Source organism: Saccostrea cucullata, unplaced genomic scaffold (genome assembly GCF_032062105.1).
Source record: "Saccostrea cucullata isolate Sc308-1 unplaced genomic scaffold, CSIRO_AGI_Scuc_v1 ctg635, whole genome shotgun sequence".
NCBI lineage: Eukaryota > Metazoa > Mollusca > Bivalvia > Ostreida > Ostreidae > Saccostrea > Saccostrea cuccullata.
Window position 1 is genome coordinate 113,278 of NW_026926504.1, and position 13,809 is coordinate 127,086.

A 13,809-nucleotide genomic window follows, 5' to 3' on the forward strand; every position below is an offset into this window, starting at 1 on the left:
TGCCTGAGGTAAAACAATGTAACACAAAAATATACTGAAAGTTTTTGTTGCAACTTGCTGGTTGGAAAATCTGCTTCAGAAATCAGACTTTACCTGTTCCTCACAAGCCAGATCAGTGTGCCACACAAACTGATAGGTACAGTCCTCTGTTTCTGCAATAAATTCTGGGTGGCCTCGCCCAGCATCCAGCGAACAAATAAAACTGATGATGACATTCCGCTCAAACTGACCATTATGACATTTATCTCCCCCTGTGTAATTAAGGAACAGAATGCCGTCGTCATACTGAAGCTTAGTGTTAGCATTCCCCGCATTAAATGACCTCAACTGTCCTCTTGTCTCTACCTGGCAAGCACCTGCAACAGTTAAAAACATAGCATAAATGTTCAAAAATTGAAAAAAAACATAACCTTTTTACAACTTAATCTAAAGATATTTCAAAAAATAATACAGCTAGAAATGATATCTTGACATTGGCAGACAATCCAAAATGTTAATATTTTTTGAATTTCAAGAATTCAAGGAAAACATATATATAAAGCATGAAATTAAAGGTGCAAATTTCTAAAGATGTTGAAAGCACTAAAACTTTAATGCAGTCTTCGATTTCTAATTTTTAAAAACTTGACATCTAGTTCCACTGACTGAAAAAAACATTCAGGTAACTTGTCTGTTTATCTTGACATCTAGTTCCAACTTGTCTGTTTATCTTGACATCTAGTTCCACTGACTGGCTAACAAAAATTCAGGAAACTTGCCTGTTTTATCTTGACATCTGGTTCCACTGACTCGGGCTGACAAACATTCAGGTAACTTGCCTGTTTTATCTTGACATCTGGTTCCACTGACTGGCTGACAAACATTCAGGTAACTTGCCTGTTTTATCTTGACATCTGGTTCCACTGACTGGCTGACAAACATTCAGGTAACTTGCCTGTTTTATCTTGACATCAGATCTGGTTCCACTGGCTGACAAAAACATTCAGGTAACTTGCCTGTTTTATCTTGACATCAGATCTGGTTCCACTGGCTGACAAACATTCAGGTTACTTGCCTGTTTTATCTTCGACATCTAGTTCCACTGACTCGGGCTGACAAACATTCAGGTAACTTGCCTGTTTTATCTTGACATCTGGTTCCACTGACTGGCTGACAAACATTCAGGTAACTTGCCTGTTTTATCTTGACATCAGATCTGGTTCCACTGGCTGACAAAAACATTCAGGTTACTTGCCTGTTTTATCTTCGACATCTAGTTCCACTGACTCGGGCTGACAAACATTCAGGTAACTTGCTTGTTTTATCTTGACATCTGGTTCCACTGACTGGCTGACAAACATTCAGGTAACTTGCCTGTTTTATCTTGACATCAGATCTGGTTCCACTGGCTGACAAAAACATTCAGGTTACTTGCCTGTTTTATCTTCGACATCTAGTTCCACTGACTCGGGCTGACAAACATTCAGGTAACTTGCCTGTTTTATCTTGACATCGGGTTCCACTGATTGGCTGACAAACATTCAGGGTAAATGTGTGGTCTGCTCTGTCAGACACATTGTAGCCTTTTGTTTGTTTGAGAGATTGCAAATCAAAAGTATATCCTGCAGAATAGAAGGTGAAATATTTATCAAATTGAATATGCTTAATATTATTCATACTACCGTATATACTCGCCTATAAGTCGGTTTTTTGGGAGTTAATCTCTGGTCTAAAACTATTTGTCCGACTTATAGGCGAGCTATTAAAAGTATGGTTTTATATGAGGTCAGTTCAACTGATATACAAGCTTATTAAATACAACTGACTTATAGGCGGACCGACTTATAGGCGAGTATATACGGTACATGTGTATTGTCAACCCAAATCTTATTTAGAGCTCGCATTTTTGTTTTCCAGTGTGGATGCTTCAACTTCAGGTTCTTATTTGCAGAAATGTGTACAAGAAGAACAGCTCTTATATTCTAATGTCAAATAATGGGTCTAAATTACTTTTTATGAAATCTGAAATTGCAGGCACATTTGCAGAATTTTGTAATATACAAAGATTTAAATGAAAACATCAGCCCCCCCCCCCCTCCTAATTGAAGATTTGGGGTATATAACTTATAAGTAGAATTTTTAGCGAGGATTAAATTTTTTAATTTTGGCATTATTAGCCAGGGTGCCGAGATCACTAAAATTGAATATTTGAAATTGAATAAAATTTATTGCGTTTTATTTCTAATAGCTACTTTAATGTGCACTTAAAATTGCTAAATTAACATCTCGCTTAAAATAAATTACAAGTTTTTAGGGACAAATCGCTAAATTTGCATCTCGCTAAAATTTCCACTTGTACGGTAGTGTGTCTGTCTGTTTAGCTGTCTATCTGTAAAAACTTTAACCCTGCTCATCATAGTGGGTGGGGGTATGCCTTTTTTTACGGGTGTATTCCTTGTTCCAAAACCTTTTTTCATGTAACATCAAATTTGACCTCTTGACTTTGACCTCATGCTTTAACCTTGGCCATAACTTTTGGACAGTTGAAGCTTTCATCCTTCATTTGTGTATTCATTTACGCAAGACCTTTTAATGGATATAAATACTTTGAACTTTTGACCTTGACCTTAGCATTTTATCAACTTTTTAAAACATTGACCTTGACCACTTCTTTTGAACAGTTAGCACTAAGGCTTTCATATCTCACAGGTGCCTTCCTTGTGATATCACCTTCCTTTGAATACCAACATTCTTTATCTTAGACCTTATAGTTTGACTTGAACTTAAGAAAATTCAACCCTCACCATAAGCTGCCAGGGGGAAATAGTGTTTCAAAAACATACCCTGTTAAGGAAAATTTTTATTCAGGCATGCTCATCAGATAAATATTGTGAAGGAGTCAAACCGAGATTCCTCAGATATTTTTTCTGAAAGCTCATAAATGTAACTGCAATGGAAATGAACTGATTTTATCTGAAGCTGAAGCGTACCTGATTTGGGATTAGTTACTGTGCAGTTTCCTCCAGTAACATCTGGAGACTCCATCTGACACGCTGCAGCTGTCTGCCAAACAAACCTGTGTTCACATCCCACCTGAAAGTGTCCCGCAGGGGAGGTATCCTAGTAAACATAGAAAGTCATACCTTTTATTATTACATAACAGTCATTATATAGTTTTACAATCCAATGAAGTAGCGAGTTCTACCCTACTGTTACGTACAATGGAGTCCTTGTTACAGTAGAGTAGGATCCGGGTGGAGACATGTTTTTTTTGGTCACTCCCACACACCTCCCCATTTGTGTAAACAAGCTGTAAGTGACCATCCAAAAATGCTACCTGCTGCTCACTCACTTCACCAATGTTGTGAAACTTTTTCCTAAAAACAGAACACTGTACCATTAATCACTGGAGTAAAAATATTTATTTGACACACAGTTGAAAAATCTTTATCCATTGAGCAGTTTGACTGTGTTTCAGTTAATATAAAAAGTATCATGATGATTTTTTTTCCCACCCAGTGTGGACAAATATTGCAAAATTGCTGATCAAAGTTATTATCAAACAGACATATGTACATGTACAGTGTAGTTTGTTGGCTCATAGGACATAAAAAGAGCAGCTTTTTTAAGTACCTTGCTACTCTAAAAATGTTATGATGTCAACTTATTCCCATCCTAAAGATCAACTCTGCATGGACCCAAGAAACAGGTATATCAGAGTTATAATGTAATATAGTACTAGCTAGCACATGTTTATTGAAAAATCTTTGTACATTGCTAAGTTACATAGAACAGAATCCTGATCAACTAAACCTGCACACAGAGGCCCGATTGCAAACAACTTTAAATATAAAATGTTCACAACATTTATTAGCAGGACTACAAATTATTACGAGTATATATTCAGCTTTAAAGAATATTTTGAAGTCTTCATACAGTCTGCTGGTTTTATGATGTTCTGGGGCCCGTTTTACAAAAGAACTTACGACTAAGACCAAAAACTTCAGATTATTGTAAAATTTTGCAAAATTAATAATTCTCTTTGAAAATGCATACATGCCAACTTTTGAAAATTCCCATGGGGGATTTAGCGCGTGACGTCAATTTTCAAAGCTTTAAATTCGCGACATTTGTCGTGAAATTAAATGGTTATGAAATGATTTTTTTTAATTTATAATATTGATATCACTTATCATCAATACAACTTTTAAGGATTAATTTAACACAAAAAATGTTTTTTCTTTCCAAAATTTAAATATTTTTGCTAAAATAGGTGCCTCTCTCACTAAAGAAGGGGTATTTAGTTACACATGTAAACAATATTTTTTTTTCTACCAGGACACATTATTTAGTAACAAATTGAAAATTGTACAACTTTTAAATCATTTTTTTTCAAAAGCAAAAAATATACGAGGTTTTAATACTGTACAATCCTTTTTCTGGAAACATTTTTGAGATTTTTAATTTATATTTTAATAAATGAAAAAATATTAATAAGATATTAAATTTGTAAACAGAAATTTATAACACCTATCCAAAAGAGAATAATTTTTGTTACGTTTTTTTGTTGTTTGTCAAAAAATTTGTCAGGCTAGATGGTGCCATGTGGGTATTTCCTTAAGTCATGCACAAACCTAACATATTACTTTTGGGAAAAGGGAGGGAAAAGAAATTCTAACTGACATACACTTGATTGTTTCATATTAATCTTTTTCAGAATATTTTAATTAATTGGCAAACTTTACAATATTTTTCATTATAGGTATAGATTAAATCAGCAGCTATGCTTTGTAGTTTTCTACTTTCGTTTTCAAAAACGATCTCTTTGGATTCCGATTTTATGGTTTGATTAGTATTTTATTGTCTTTAATTTATGTTTTTAATAAAATGACTGACTATTATCAGGTTAATCTATGCGTTTCATCTTACATACCCCTTAAAACTGACAAGATAATCCCCTAATTGCCCCAAGCTATAAGCTACTTGTACCTGGACAACTGCACGTGCGTTCAAGCGTGAAGTGATTTCCTGTGGCCATAGGCCTAATTAACACCTGGTTAGATAAACATGGAGACTTATATGCATTGAATAAACAAGTCTGACATTGTTATCCCGATTGTCAAAATTCAGCGGTAGGGAAACTTTTAAAATCGGGAATTTTGGTGATCTTTTTTTCAAATCGGGAAATGAGGCCAATTTTTCTTTCCCGATCGGGAAGGCGGGATGAAAGGGTAAAATCGGGAGGATCCCGCCTAAATCGGGAAAGTTGGCATGTATGAAAATGTCTATGTAAAAATATCTTACCACATTATTTTTAAAAAGTTTAAAATAATTTTCTATATAAGGTTAATTAAAAAGTTATATCAATAATTAAACTTGGTCTTAAGTCGTAAGTCCTTTTGTAAAACGCGCCCCAGGATTCTCATTTCCCATTATTTATATACAATGAACAATCTGGGAAAAACAATTTTGGTTAAAGCACACTCGCACAACAGATGGAAATGGACAGGTTGTTTGAGTGATTCAGATTGTCATCAGGTAGAAATAAGGTATAACTTACTTTGGATCTTTTTCACTGAGATCAACAATGCAGGCAGCAGAATTAAAAGGACAAGTCTCTCCTACAGGAAGAAAAGTATCATAACAATTAACAAGATTATAGTTTAAAACTTAACCTTGACAACAAATCTGTAAAAAAGAAAGCACTTCATCCCATTACATCCTAAAGGATATATCACTTAACATGCAGAGTAATAAAAAATTTTGACTCAACAGATATTAAACAAAAAATGAAGTTTTTGTTAAAAATAAAAATCCTACCTCTCTGATGAATAAGTGAGCGACACACATTAAAGATGTACTTTTTCCTGGCCATGTGGTCTATTGTCTGGTAGTTATCATCATTCAGGGAGAGGCTGGAGAGGTCATACTGCACCCCATTAGGGCCCCTCACCCCACAATCTCCCACTTTAAATGGGGTACAGGCCTTGGAGGTGGGCCAAACAAACTGGTAGGTACAGTCCTCTGTTTCGTTCAGAAAGCTGGGTCCATCCTGGCCTGACTTTGACTGATCACACACAAATGTTATCACTGTGCTGCGATTGTACTTGCCATGACAGAGTTGTCCAGACTTGTAGGTTAGAGTTATCTCCCCTATGTTGTACACCAATCTACTACTGCTGTGGCCTAATGGAATAAGAGGCAGCAAATCTAAAGCTAATAACTTATGTCCTATAGGAAATCATACAATTTAAATCAAATCCCATGTTTTGTTGGTATCCCTTTACCCTGCACATACAATGACCACAAGCCAAATGAATATAGATAAATGGTATATTACTTGTGACATATTGTATGACTGTTCCTTTAAAATACAGCAAAACACTGTTATAACAAAGTCGCTGGGACCTATGAAATTACTTCGTTATATCTGTAATTCGTTATAACCGTATAAGAAAATCATTAAATATATATGGCTGGGGATCTAAGATGACTTCCCTATATCCGTAAATTCGCAATATCTGTGTTCGTTCTAAACGAGTTTTACTGTATATACTTGTATAACCATAATACAAGTCACCTAACTTATAACTGATAGCTGATGACAGTAACTTAATACTGTATCTACATATTGTAAATGTATTATATTTAGCATGTATGATATTTGGCAGAAATTGACTTTTGAATAAGTTAGTGTAGATTTGATTTAGCATTTTCTTCATATTCTTATTTATGTGTATATGTGCAAGACATTTAGCTATGTACTTGATTTAGCGGTTGCTGCGATCAGCCAAAGCCTCTAGAAAGAATACACAGCCAAATATAATACGTTTTCAGTATATTTTTATCCTATCTTGTCTTGTAGTCTATTTGTACAAATTCTATTCTACTTATGACCTACAAAAATAAAATCCCTTTATCTGGTAACTTCCCAATGACCTTAATACATATATCACCCATCCTTGGTAAATCTACTATGACCTTTTTATTACCTATCTCAGACTTGTCAAAATCTGTCAGTCCTGTCGGCAAGGCCGGTAAAAATTTGTCTGGACCGATAACATTTAAGAAAACATCTGTCCAGATGAATTTTTGAAAAATACTTGAGCGTAATGCAAATTTAATAAAGGTCCAGATCGGGATGCGTAGTTAAAGGTCACAGACACAGAAAAAATGGCTGCATACGCGGCATGTTGACAACAGCCAAGTAAATTTGTTATGACAAAGCCATAAAACATGTCATTTATGTCTATGTTAAAGACTCTCTATCCCAAGAAAGGAAACTTGTTAGATTGAAGGCTATTGAAAATAATAAGGGGCATTTGGTGCTGTTAATCATTTGACTTTCTCAGCGTCAAATAAGGTGCAACCATCTGGTCTGACAAAAGTTTGACTGGTCCGACAGAACATTTGACTTTGTCAGACCAAATGTCTGACAGGGATTAAAAAATTTCGACAAGTCTGCTATCTTTGGCAACTCCATTATGATCTGTATATAATCTATACTTTTTATATTCCCAAAGACCTTAATATTACCTATAATTGGTCACTCCACTATGATCTTTACATTATCTACACCTAGTAATTTTATATTACCTATCTTTAGTAATGTCCCAGTGACCTTTATATTACCTATCCTTGATCATCTATACCTAGTAACTTTATATTACCTATCTTTAGTAACTTCCCAATGCCTTTATATTACCTATCTTTAGTAACTTCCCAATGAATTTTATATTACCTATTTTTAGTAACTTCCCAATGAATTTTATATTACCTATTTTTAGTAACTTCCCAATGACCTTGATATTACTTATCTTTAGTAACTTCCCAATGCCTTTATATTATCTATCTTTAGTAACTTCCCAATGAATTTTATATACTGACACGCAAAAGAAACGCAACTTCCTACTTTAGAGGGAAATAATTATGTAAAGTAAAAATTTTGTATCATAAAATTATGGATATCTTCAATTTAGTAAACATCGACAATTTAACGGTTGAATGATTTTCATATCATAACCGGAAGTCAAGTTTGAGTTTGCTTAACAGAAATCAAAAATTGCATGTTTAACAAAACATTTGGCAATATTATGGAGTTATAAGGGTTTTAACTATTCATCATAAGTAAAACAGCAATATTTCAAAAAATAAACTCTCCTTTTGTTTCCCGTAACGATGCTAAGGCTTCTTGAAAATGGCTTAAGTACGCATTTCCATTGCTCTAGCTGGAAAATTTCATTATAAAGGTGATGGAGAGTTGCTAATGCAAAAATTCACAACATTACGCCTCAACGGGGTCTTGCGTATCATATTCATTAAAGGACAGTCCTTGTACCGGAAGTCCAAGGGTGGCTACACTGCTCTACGTTAGAGAAAATTTGACCTAATCATATGAAAAACGGGCATTTAAAAATGGCAAAGAATTATTCCTTCACTCAGATATTGATATTGATGAACCTATTGTATCATAGAATTTAAGCTGCAATGGTTGTTTAGGGCACGTTTTACTTGAATGGCTGGGAGGGGGTGTTTTAACAGTCATATGTTACTTAATAAAGTAAAAAGATAAACATTCAACATTTTTATCAAATCTCTGATGTTCTGAAAGGTGAGTTTAGCCTTACTGTATTCATTTTTGAAAATCATTAGATAAAAAAATTAAACATTTGTAGATTACTGCTTGTTGCGTTTCTTTTGTGTGTCAGTATATTACCTATTTTGAGTAACTTCCCAATGACCTTTATATTACTTATCTTTAGTAACTTCCCATTGACCTTTATATTACTTATCTTTAGTAACTCCTCAATGACCTTTACATTACTTATCTTTAGTAACTCCTCAATGACCTTTACATTACTTATCTTTAGTAACTCCTCAATGACCTTTACATTACTTATCTTTAGTAACTCCTCAATGACCTTTACATTACCTGCATCTCGATTAAATCCACTGTCTGCGGGCTTTGTCTGACAGGAAGCTATGGTGGAATCGGTACACTTAGAGGACTTGATCAGCGGTCCACACACATTCAGCTCGTACAAGTAATCTCCAGCCTTCACCTTGTAGTTACTGCTTGTTCTCCTGAGACCAGTCAAGTCAAACGTGTAACCATACACATGTTCTGATACCGAGCAGTTCTCACCCACAATCCTCTGTCAAACCAGAAAACAACACACAAAGTAGAACATTAGACACACAATGAATGGCCTCAGGACAAATAATTTAAAAATGTTCACTAAAATGAGAAAACATACAATCATGTAAAATAAGTCATAAAATTTACATTATCTTTAAAGCATCTGAATCAAGTTTGATAGTGTAAATCCCTAAATGCAAAATCCATGCAAGATTGGTGCAGATAGGGCTACAGGAATAAACCTTCTCCAAAATAATAATCAGGTCACTTATTCTGAAAATGTGTCAATTCCAGCATCTGAAGCAAGTTAGAGAGTGTTCATCTCTTGAGACATCAACTGTACAGGTTTGGATTAGGCTGGAAGTTCTACTGAAATGAATCTACTCCTTAATTTTTAATCTGGTCAATCATGCAGAAAATTCAATTCAGCATAAACATCTGAATTAATTTGAGTAGTATGGATCAATAATAATTATTGTATCTTGATGCAAAGTTGGTCAGCAAAGGGGTTATAGTTTTTACGAACAAATCTACGTTTCCCTTGAAGAGAAAACAGTATTGTATTCTGAAATGTAAGAATGCTTTGTTCCAAGTTTGGTTGATTTGGTAATGTGGACCTAGAGGAGGGACAGGAAGTGACCTTTGACATAAGTTAACTAAGGCTCTGTCCTTCTGGGTTATAAAAATAACAAGTCATTTATTTTATAATTCCAGATGACTTCTTTAGTTTTTTAAATATAGCATGAAAGCAATATATGATTAGCTGAAAAGATGATCTGTAATGACAAAAATAAAGTATCCAATTGCTTATGGAGATTTACCATTTTTTGACAATTTTTATGCATGTACTTAATTGAAATTGCATGTCAGATAATAAATCTATCAGCAGTATGATTAATTACCTGTACATTACAAGCTGCTGGTGTCTGCCAGTTGAAAATGTACTCACATGTGTCGGTCTCCCCCTCAAAGCTAGGGCTATGCTGTGAGAGAAATAATGGACAAGTGTTCTCATTTTTTAGTTACACATTTACACATTTGATTCAATAGTATTTTTTCATGCAAGAAATATTTTTTCTTGTTTTGATAAAGAGGATGAAAAGAAATGTATTTGTTTGAAACAAATATTTCTCAATTTGAGACATATTTATATATATGTATCCTGATCAGTAAGAAGTATTGACTCCTTATATCTATTGAAGAGGATACACTTTTAAGAGACATGTGTGACCTCTGACCTCTGATGGGGAGCAGAAGAAGTTGATCCTGGTGCTGCGTGAGGACTCGGTGGATTGACCTTTGTGACATCGGTCACCCCCCGCGTACCTAAGGGTCAGGGTGCCATTCCCCGTCACCACAGGCTGGGACTGGATGTATCCCATGTTGTACGCCCGCCCAGACTTGGACACCTGACACCCCCCAACAGGACCACCTGTATGCCAAGAGACATGATTTAGATCCATTTAAAATTAAAAGAGCAGTTTTTTTTTTTTTTAGATAATTGCAGATTTCTTACCCCTCATAAAGTGTACAAGACAATGTATCTTAAACTTGTTCAAATTTTTATTTCTATTTCAAAATTCTCTTTGTTCTTAATACCATACAGTCCAACACCCTGTTTAATTTAAAACAAAATTTGTCTTCCAATGCATGTCTATCTAGAAAGAGTTCAAAATGATATTCACAGGAATTTTATTTGCAATTTGTCAGTTTGAGATCTATCTGCAACGACTTTCAAGTTTTCTATCTTCGACAAATCAACAGTGTTATATTATATAATAAACACCCTTACAAGATGTATAAACTAGGGATGTCAACGAGTACCCGGTTAACCGGGTACTCGATCAAACGTCCGAGTATCGAATACTAAAATCGGTACTCAGTTACTCGGATGTATATTTTTGAATATTTCTAAGCTTATTTATTGACGAATTAAACAATCTGTTTTAAAAGGTAAAATACTCATTGCACTTGTACATACAGTAATTAGGGTTTCCTACTCCTCTAAATGACCGTTATCGCCCGTGGCAGTGTTTATACAGTCTGTAATTATCATGACCAAGCGCCTGTTACCTGGCTTTTCTCACCTTCGACTGTCTTCAACCCTGATTTTTTGATTTTCTTTAATTAATTATTTGTTTTCACTGAACATCTTTTAAGGTCTGTTATGATTAAATAAATTAGAGAATTTAATCAATTCTCTGAGAAGCCGTAATTTCTCGGGAATAGAGACAGATGATATTACATGTGCGACTGTTGATATGGTTGTGTTTCATTACATGCCAATACATGTACAAATAGTTGACGGCAAAGGCTTTAAAAAATTGTGTCCATCATTGCACCAAACTACAAAATACCATCCCGTGATACTATAAAATATAGGATCGAAAAGTATGCGAAAATCGTAAATCGGCTCTGTTAGAACTTGGTCAAGTTCAAGTCAAACTGTACGACTGATATATACAATGTACCTTGACGTCAAATGCAACAAAGTCAAAGAGTTACATTACAATTACGAAGAAGATTATTTTTTTAAAACAAAAACACCATGAACCACTTACGATTTTATTTATTGTGTTTAGCTGATACATGTGATAAATGAATTGAACTTAAAAAAATGTTGTATTAAATTTTGTCGGGCACGAAGTTCTAATCATTGTTACAACAGAAATGCATAATTTACGTGTAAACCTCCTATCAGAGCATGTGGTTTCTACAAGTGTTTACAATGTTTTACATTCATTAATTTACTTGTTCATATTTATTTACACTTTTACCGAGTACCCGGGTACTCGATCGGAAAATCGTCCGAGTAACCGAGTATTAAAAATTGACCGATTTGACATCCCTAGTATAAACAGATAATGATTGAATTAGATTGGTTGATTTTTGAGCTCAGTACCTACCAGGACATGTAGATCCTGCTATAGTGTTGATGGGTCGACAGACATTGATGTAATATGTTAGGTCTGAGTAGTGGGGCCTTGTATCCAGCACCTGCCAGTTAGAGCCAGCCCTGGCCAGGGGGGATAAATCATACTGATTTCCTCTCTGGTCCTGAACTAAGCAGTCCACAGGCTGAGGTCGGCACGCCAGCGAAGTCTTAAAGTCAAAGTAGTAAGAATTCTCCTCCTTACGCACAAATTCAGGGGCCCCCAACGGGATATTCTGTCGGCACAGGAACAGAATGATCACCTGTGTTCTTTGTCCTGTAACATTTACAGATATATTGAGTTTATGCCATTATGGCCTTATGGAAATTCTAGATGCAATGATTCTCCTACCTTATAGTTTAAATTATTACTATAATTCACCCACCATTATCCTGTCTGACCCCATCAAAGGTCATCATGAGTCGTCCGTCCTCTGAGTAGTCCAGAGTGTGGCTGACAGTAGCCAGTCCCTGGGTGGATCCAGGGTTTTTTACCAGGCAGGCAGCTGATTTAGCTCCCTCTACTGGAGCACAGTGACTGGTGTTAATACTGCCACAAAGATTCAACTGTAACAGAGCGTAAACAGCATATCAATCATGTCTACAGGCAAGTTTACATTGTATTCCAAGAGTGCTCATCACTGCTGTCCAATCCGCAGCAATAACAAATAAATTGTATGTGATGATTCTACTTGTAAAATATTATCTACAGTGTAGGCCCATATTCCATTGAATTTTTAGATTAAAAAATATTGACAAATGAGTTCATTTTTTGAATATTTTTATGTACAGACCCTGAGACGTGCTACTACCCCAAAAAAGCGTGTGATTTTCGTGCGCTTTCCGTTTCGTGCAAACCATGTAGCGTTTCGTGTAAACCGTGCAGCGTTTCGTGCAAACCGTGTAGCGTTTTATGTAAACCGTGCAGCGTTTCGTGTAAGCTCCAAAGCGTTTCATGCAAACCGTGTAGCGAGCGTGCGAAAAGCATGTGAGAAACATGCGACTTTCGTGTAAGAACGGTGTGAGAAACGTGTGAATTTTGTGCAAGAATTGTGTAAGATTCATTTGGAAGTCATTTCATCTTAAATATGGCTATCGATGGGTCAGGATGTTAAATTGTATTAGTATTTTGTTATTGAATTAATTATGCTTGTGATATTTTAGGAGTAAAAACAAAAACAAGAGGCCCACGGGCCTTATAGGTCACCTGAGTATCATGTAACAACTTTCCAGCGATTGTATTTGGTTCGTGTTTTAATCCAAAGCCATGAAATTCACAAATTTTGAAGGAGGCACCATTGCTTATCAAAGGGCAGATTTCAAAGCATTAATTTATTTTAGTCAAAGTACCCCCCTGGTACCCCTGACCCAGCGGCCCTGAAATTATCTATTTTGAAAGAGGCCCCTTTCTTCATTATAAGGCCAGCATTTTTTTATGTTTAGGTTTAGTTATGAAATGAGAATAAAAAAGTCCCGAAGGAGAAGGAAATAAAAAATTTTTTTTTGATAAATCAATTATTAACATTTGTACATTCTTTTTTTATGCTATTCTAATAGGCTCCTTACCACTGGACACATAATGCTTACAAATAGGAAAGTAGAACATTTAATTGATTATTTCTTCATCTGCCAGTTTGGGCCAGTTATATAAATTTTGTGATGTTGGTCAAAATATATTTTAAACAAGATGTGTTTGTGAAACACTATGCGCCCGGCAGCAACAAAGTTCAAAAAATCTATTTTAGCATATTGGTCACAA

General features: G+C 35.1%; 1 protein-coding gene across 1 annotated transcript in view; it reads right to left on the reverse strand.

Moving 5' to 3' along the window:
• LOC134271870 (cation-independent mannose-6-phosphate receptor-like) overlaps nucleotides 1-13,809 on the reverse strand; it is a 92,943-nt gene that overhangs the window by 40,313 nt on the left and 38,821 nt on the right. The window contains exons 17-27 of the mRNA XM_062754083.1: nucleotides 12,437-12,617; nucleotides 12,025-12,327; nucleotides 10,357-10,550; nucleotides 10,021-10,101; nucleotides 8,912-9,134; nucleotides 5,800-6,165; nucleotides 5,540-5,600; nucleotides 3,200-3,356; nucleotides 2,970-3,099; nucleotides 1,476-1,601; nucleotides 94-356 (exon numbers count right to left, since the gene is read on the reverse strand). Coding sequence (XP_062610067.1) covers nucleotides 94-356; nucleotides 1,476-1,601; nucleotides 2,970-3,099; nucleotides 3,200-3,356; nucleotides 5,540-5,600; nucleotides 5,800-6,165; nucleotides 8,912-9,134; nucleotides 10,021-10,101; nucleotides 10,357-10,550; nucleotides 12,025-12,327; nucleotides 12,437-12,617 — 2,085 coding nt within the window. The remainder of the gene's footprint in view (nucleotides 1-93; nucleotides 357-1,475; nucleotides 1,602-2,969; nucleotides 3,100-3,199; nucleotides 3,357-5,539; nucleotides 5,601-5,799; nucleotides 6,166-8,911; nucleotides 9,135-10,020; nucleotides 10,102-10,356; nucleotides 10,551-12,024; nucleotides 12,328-12,436; nucleotides 12,618-13,809) is intronic.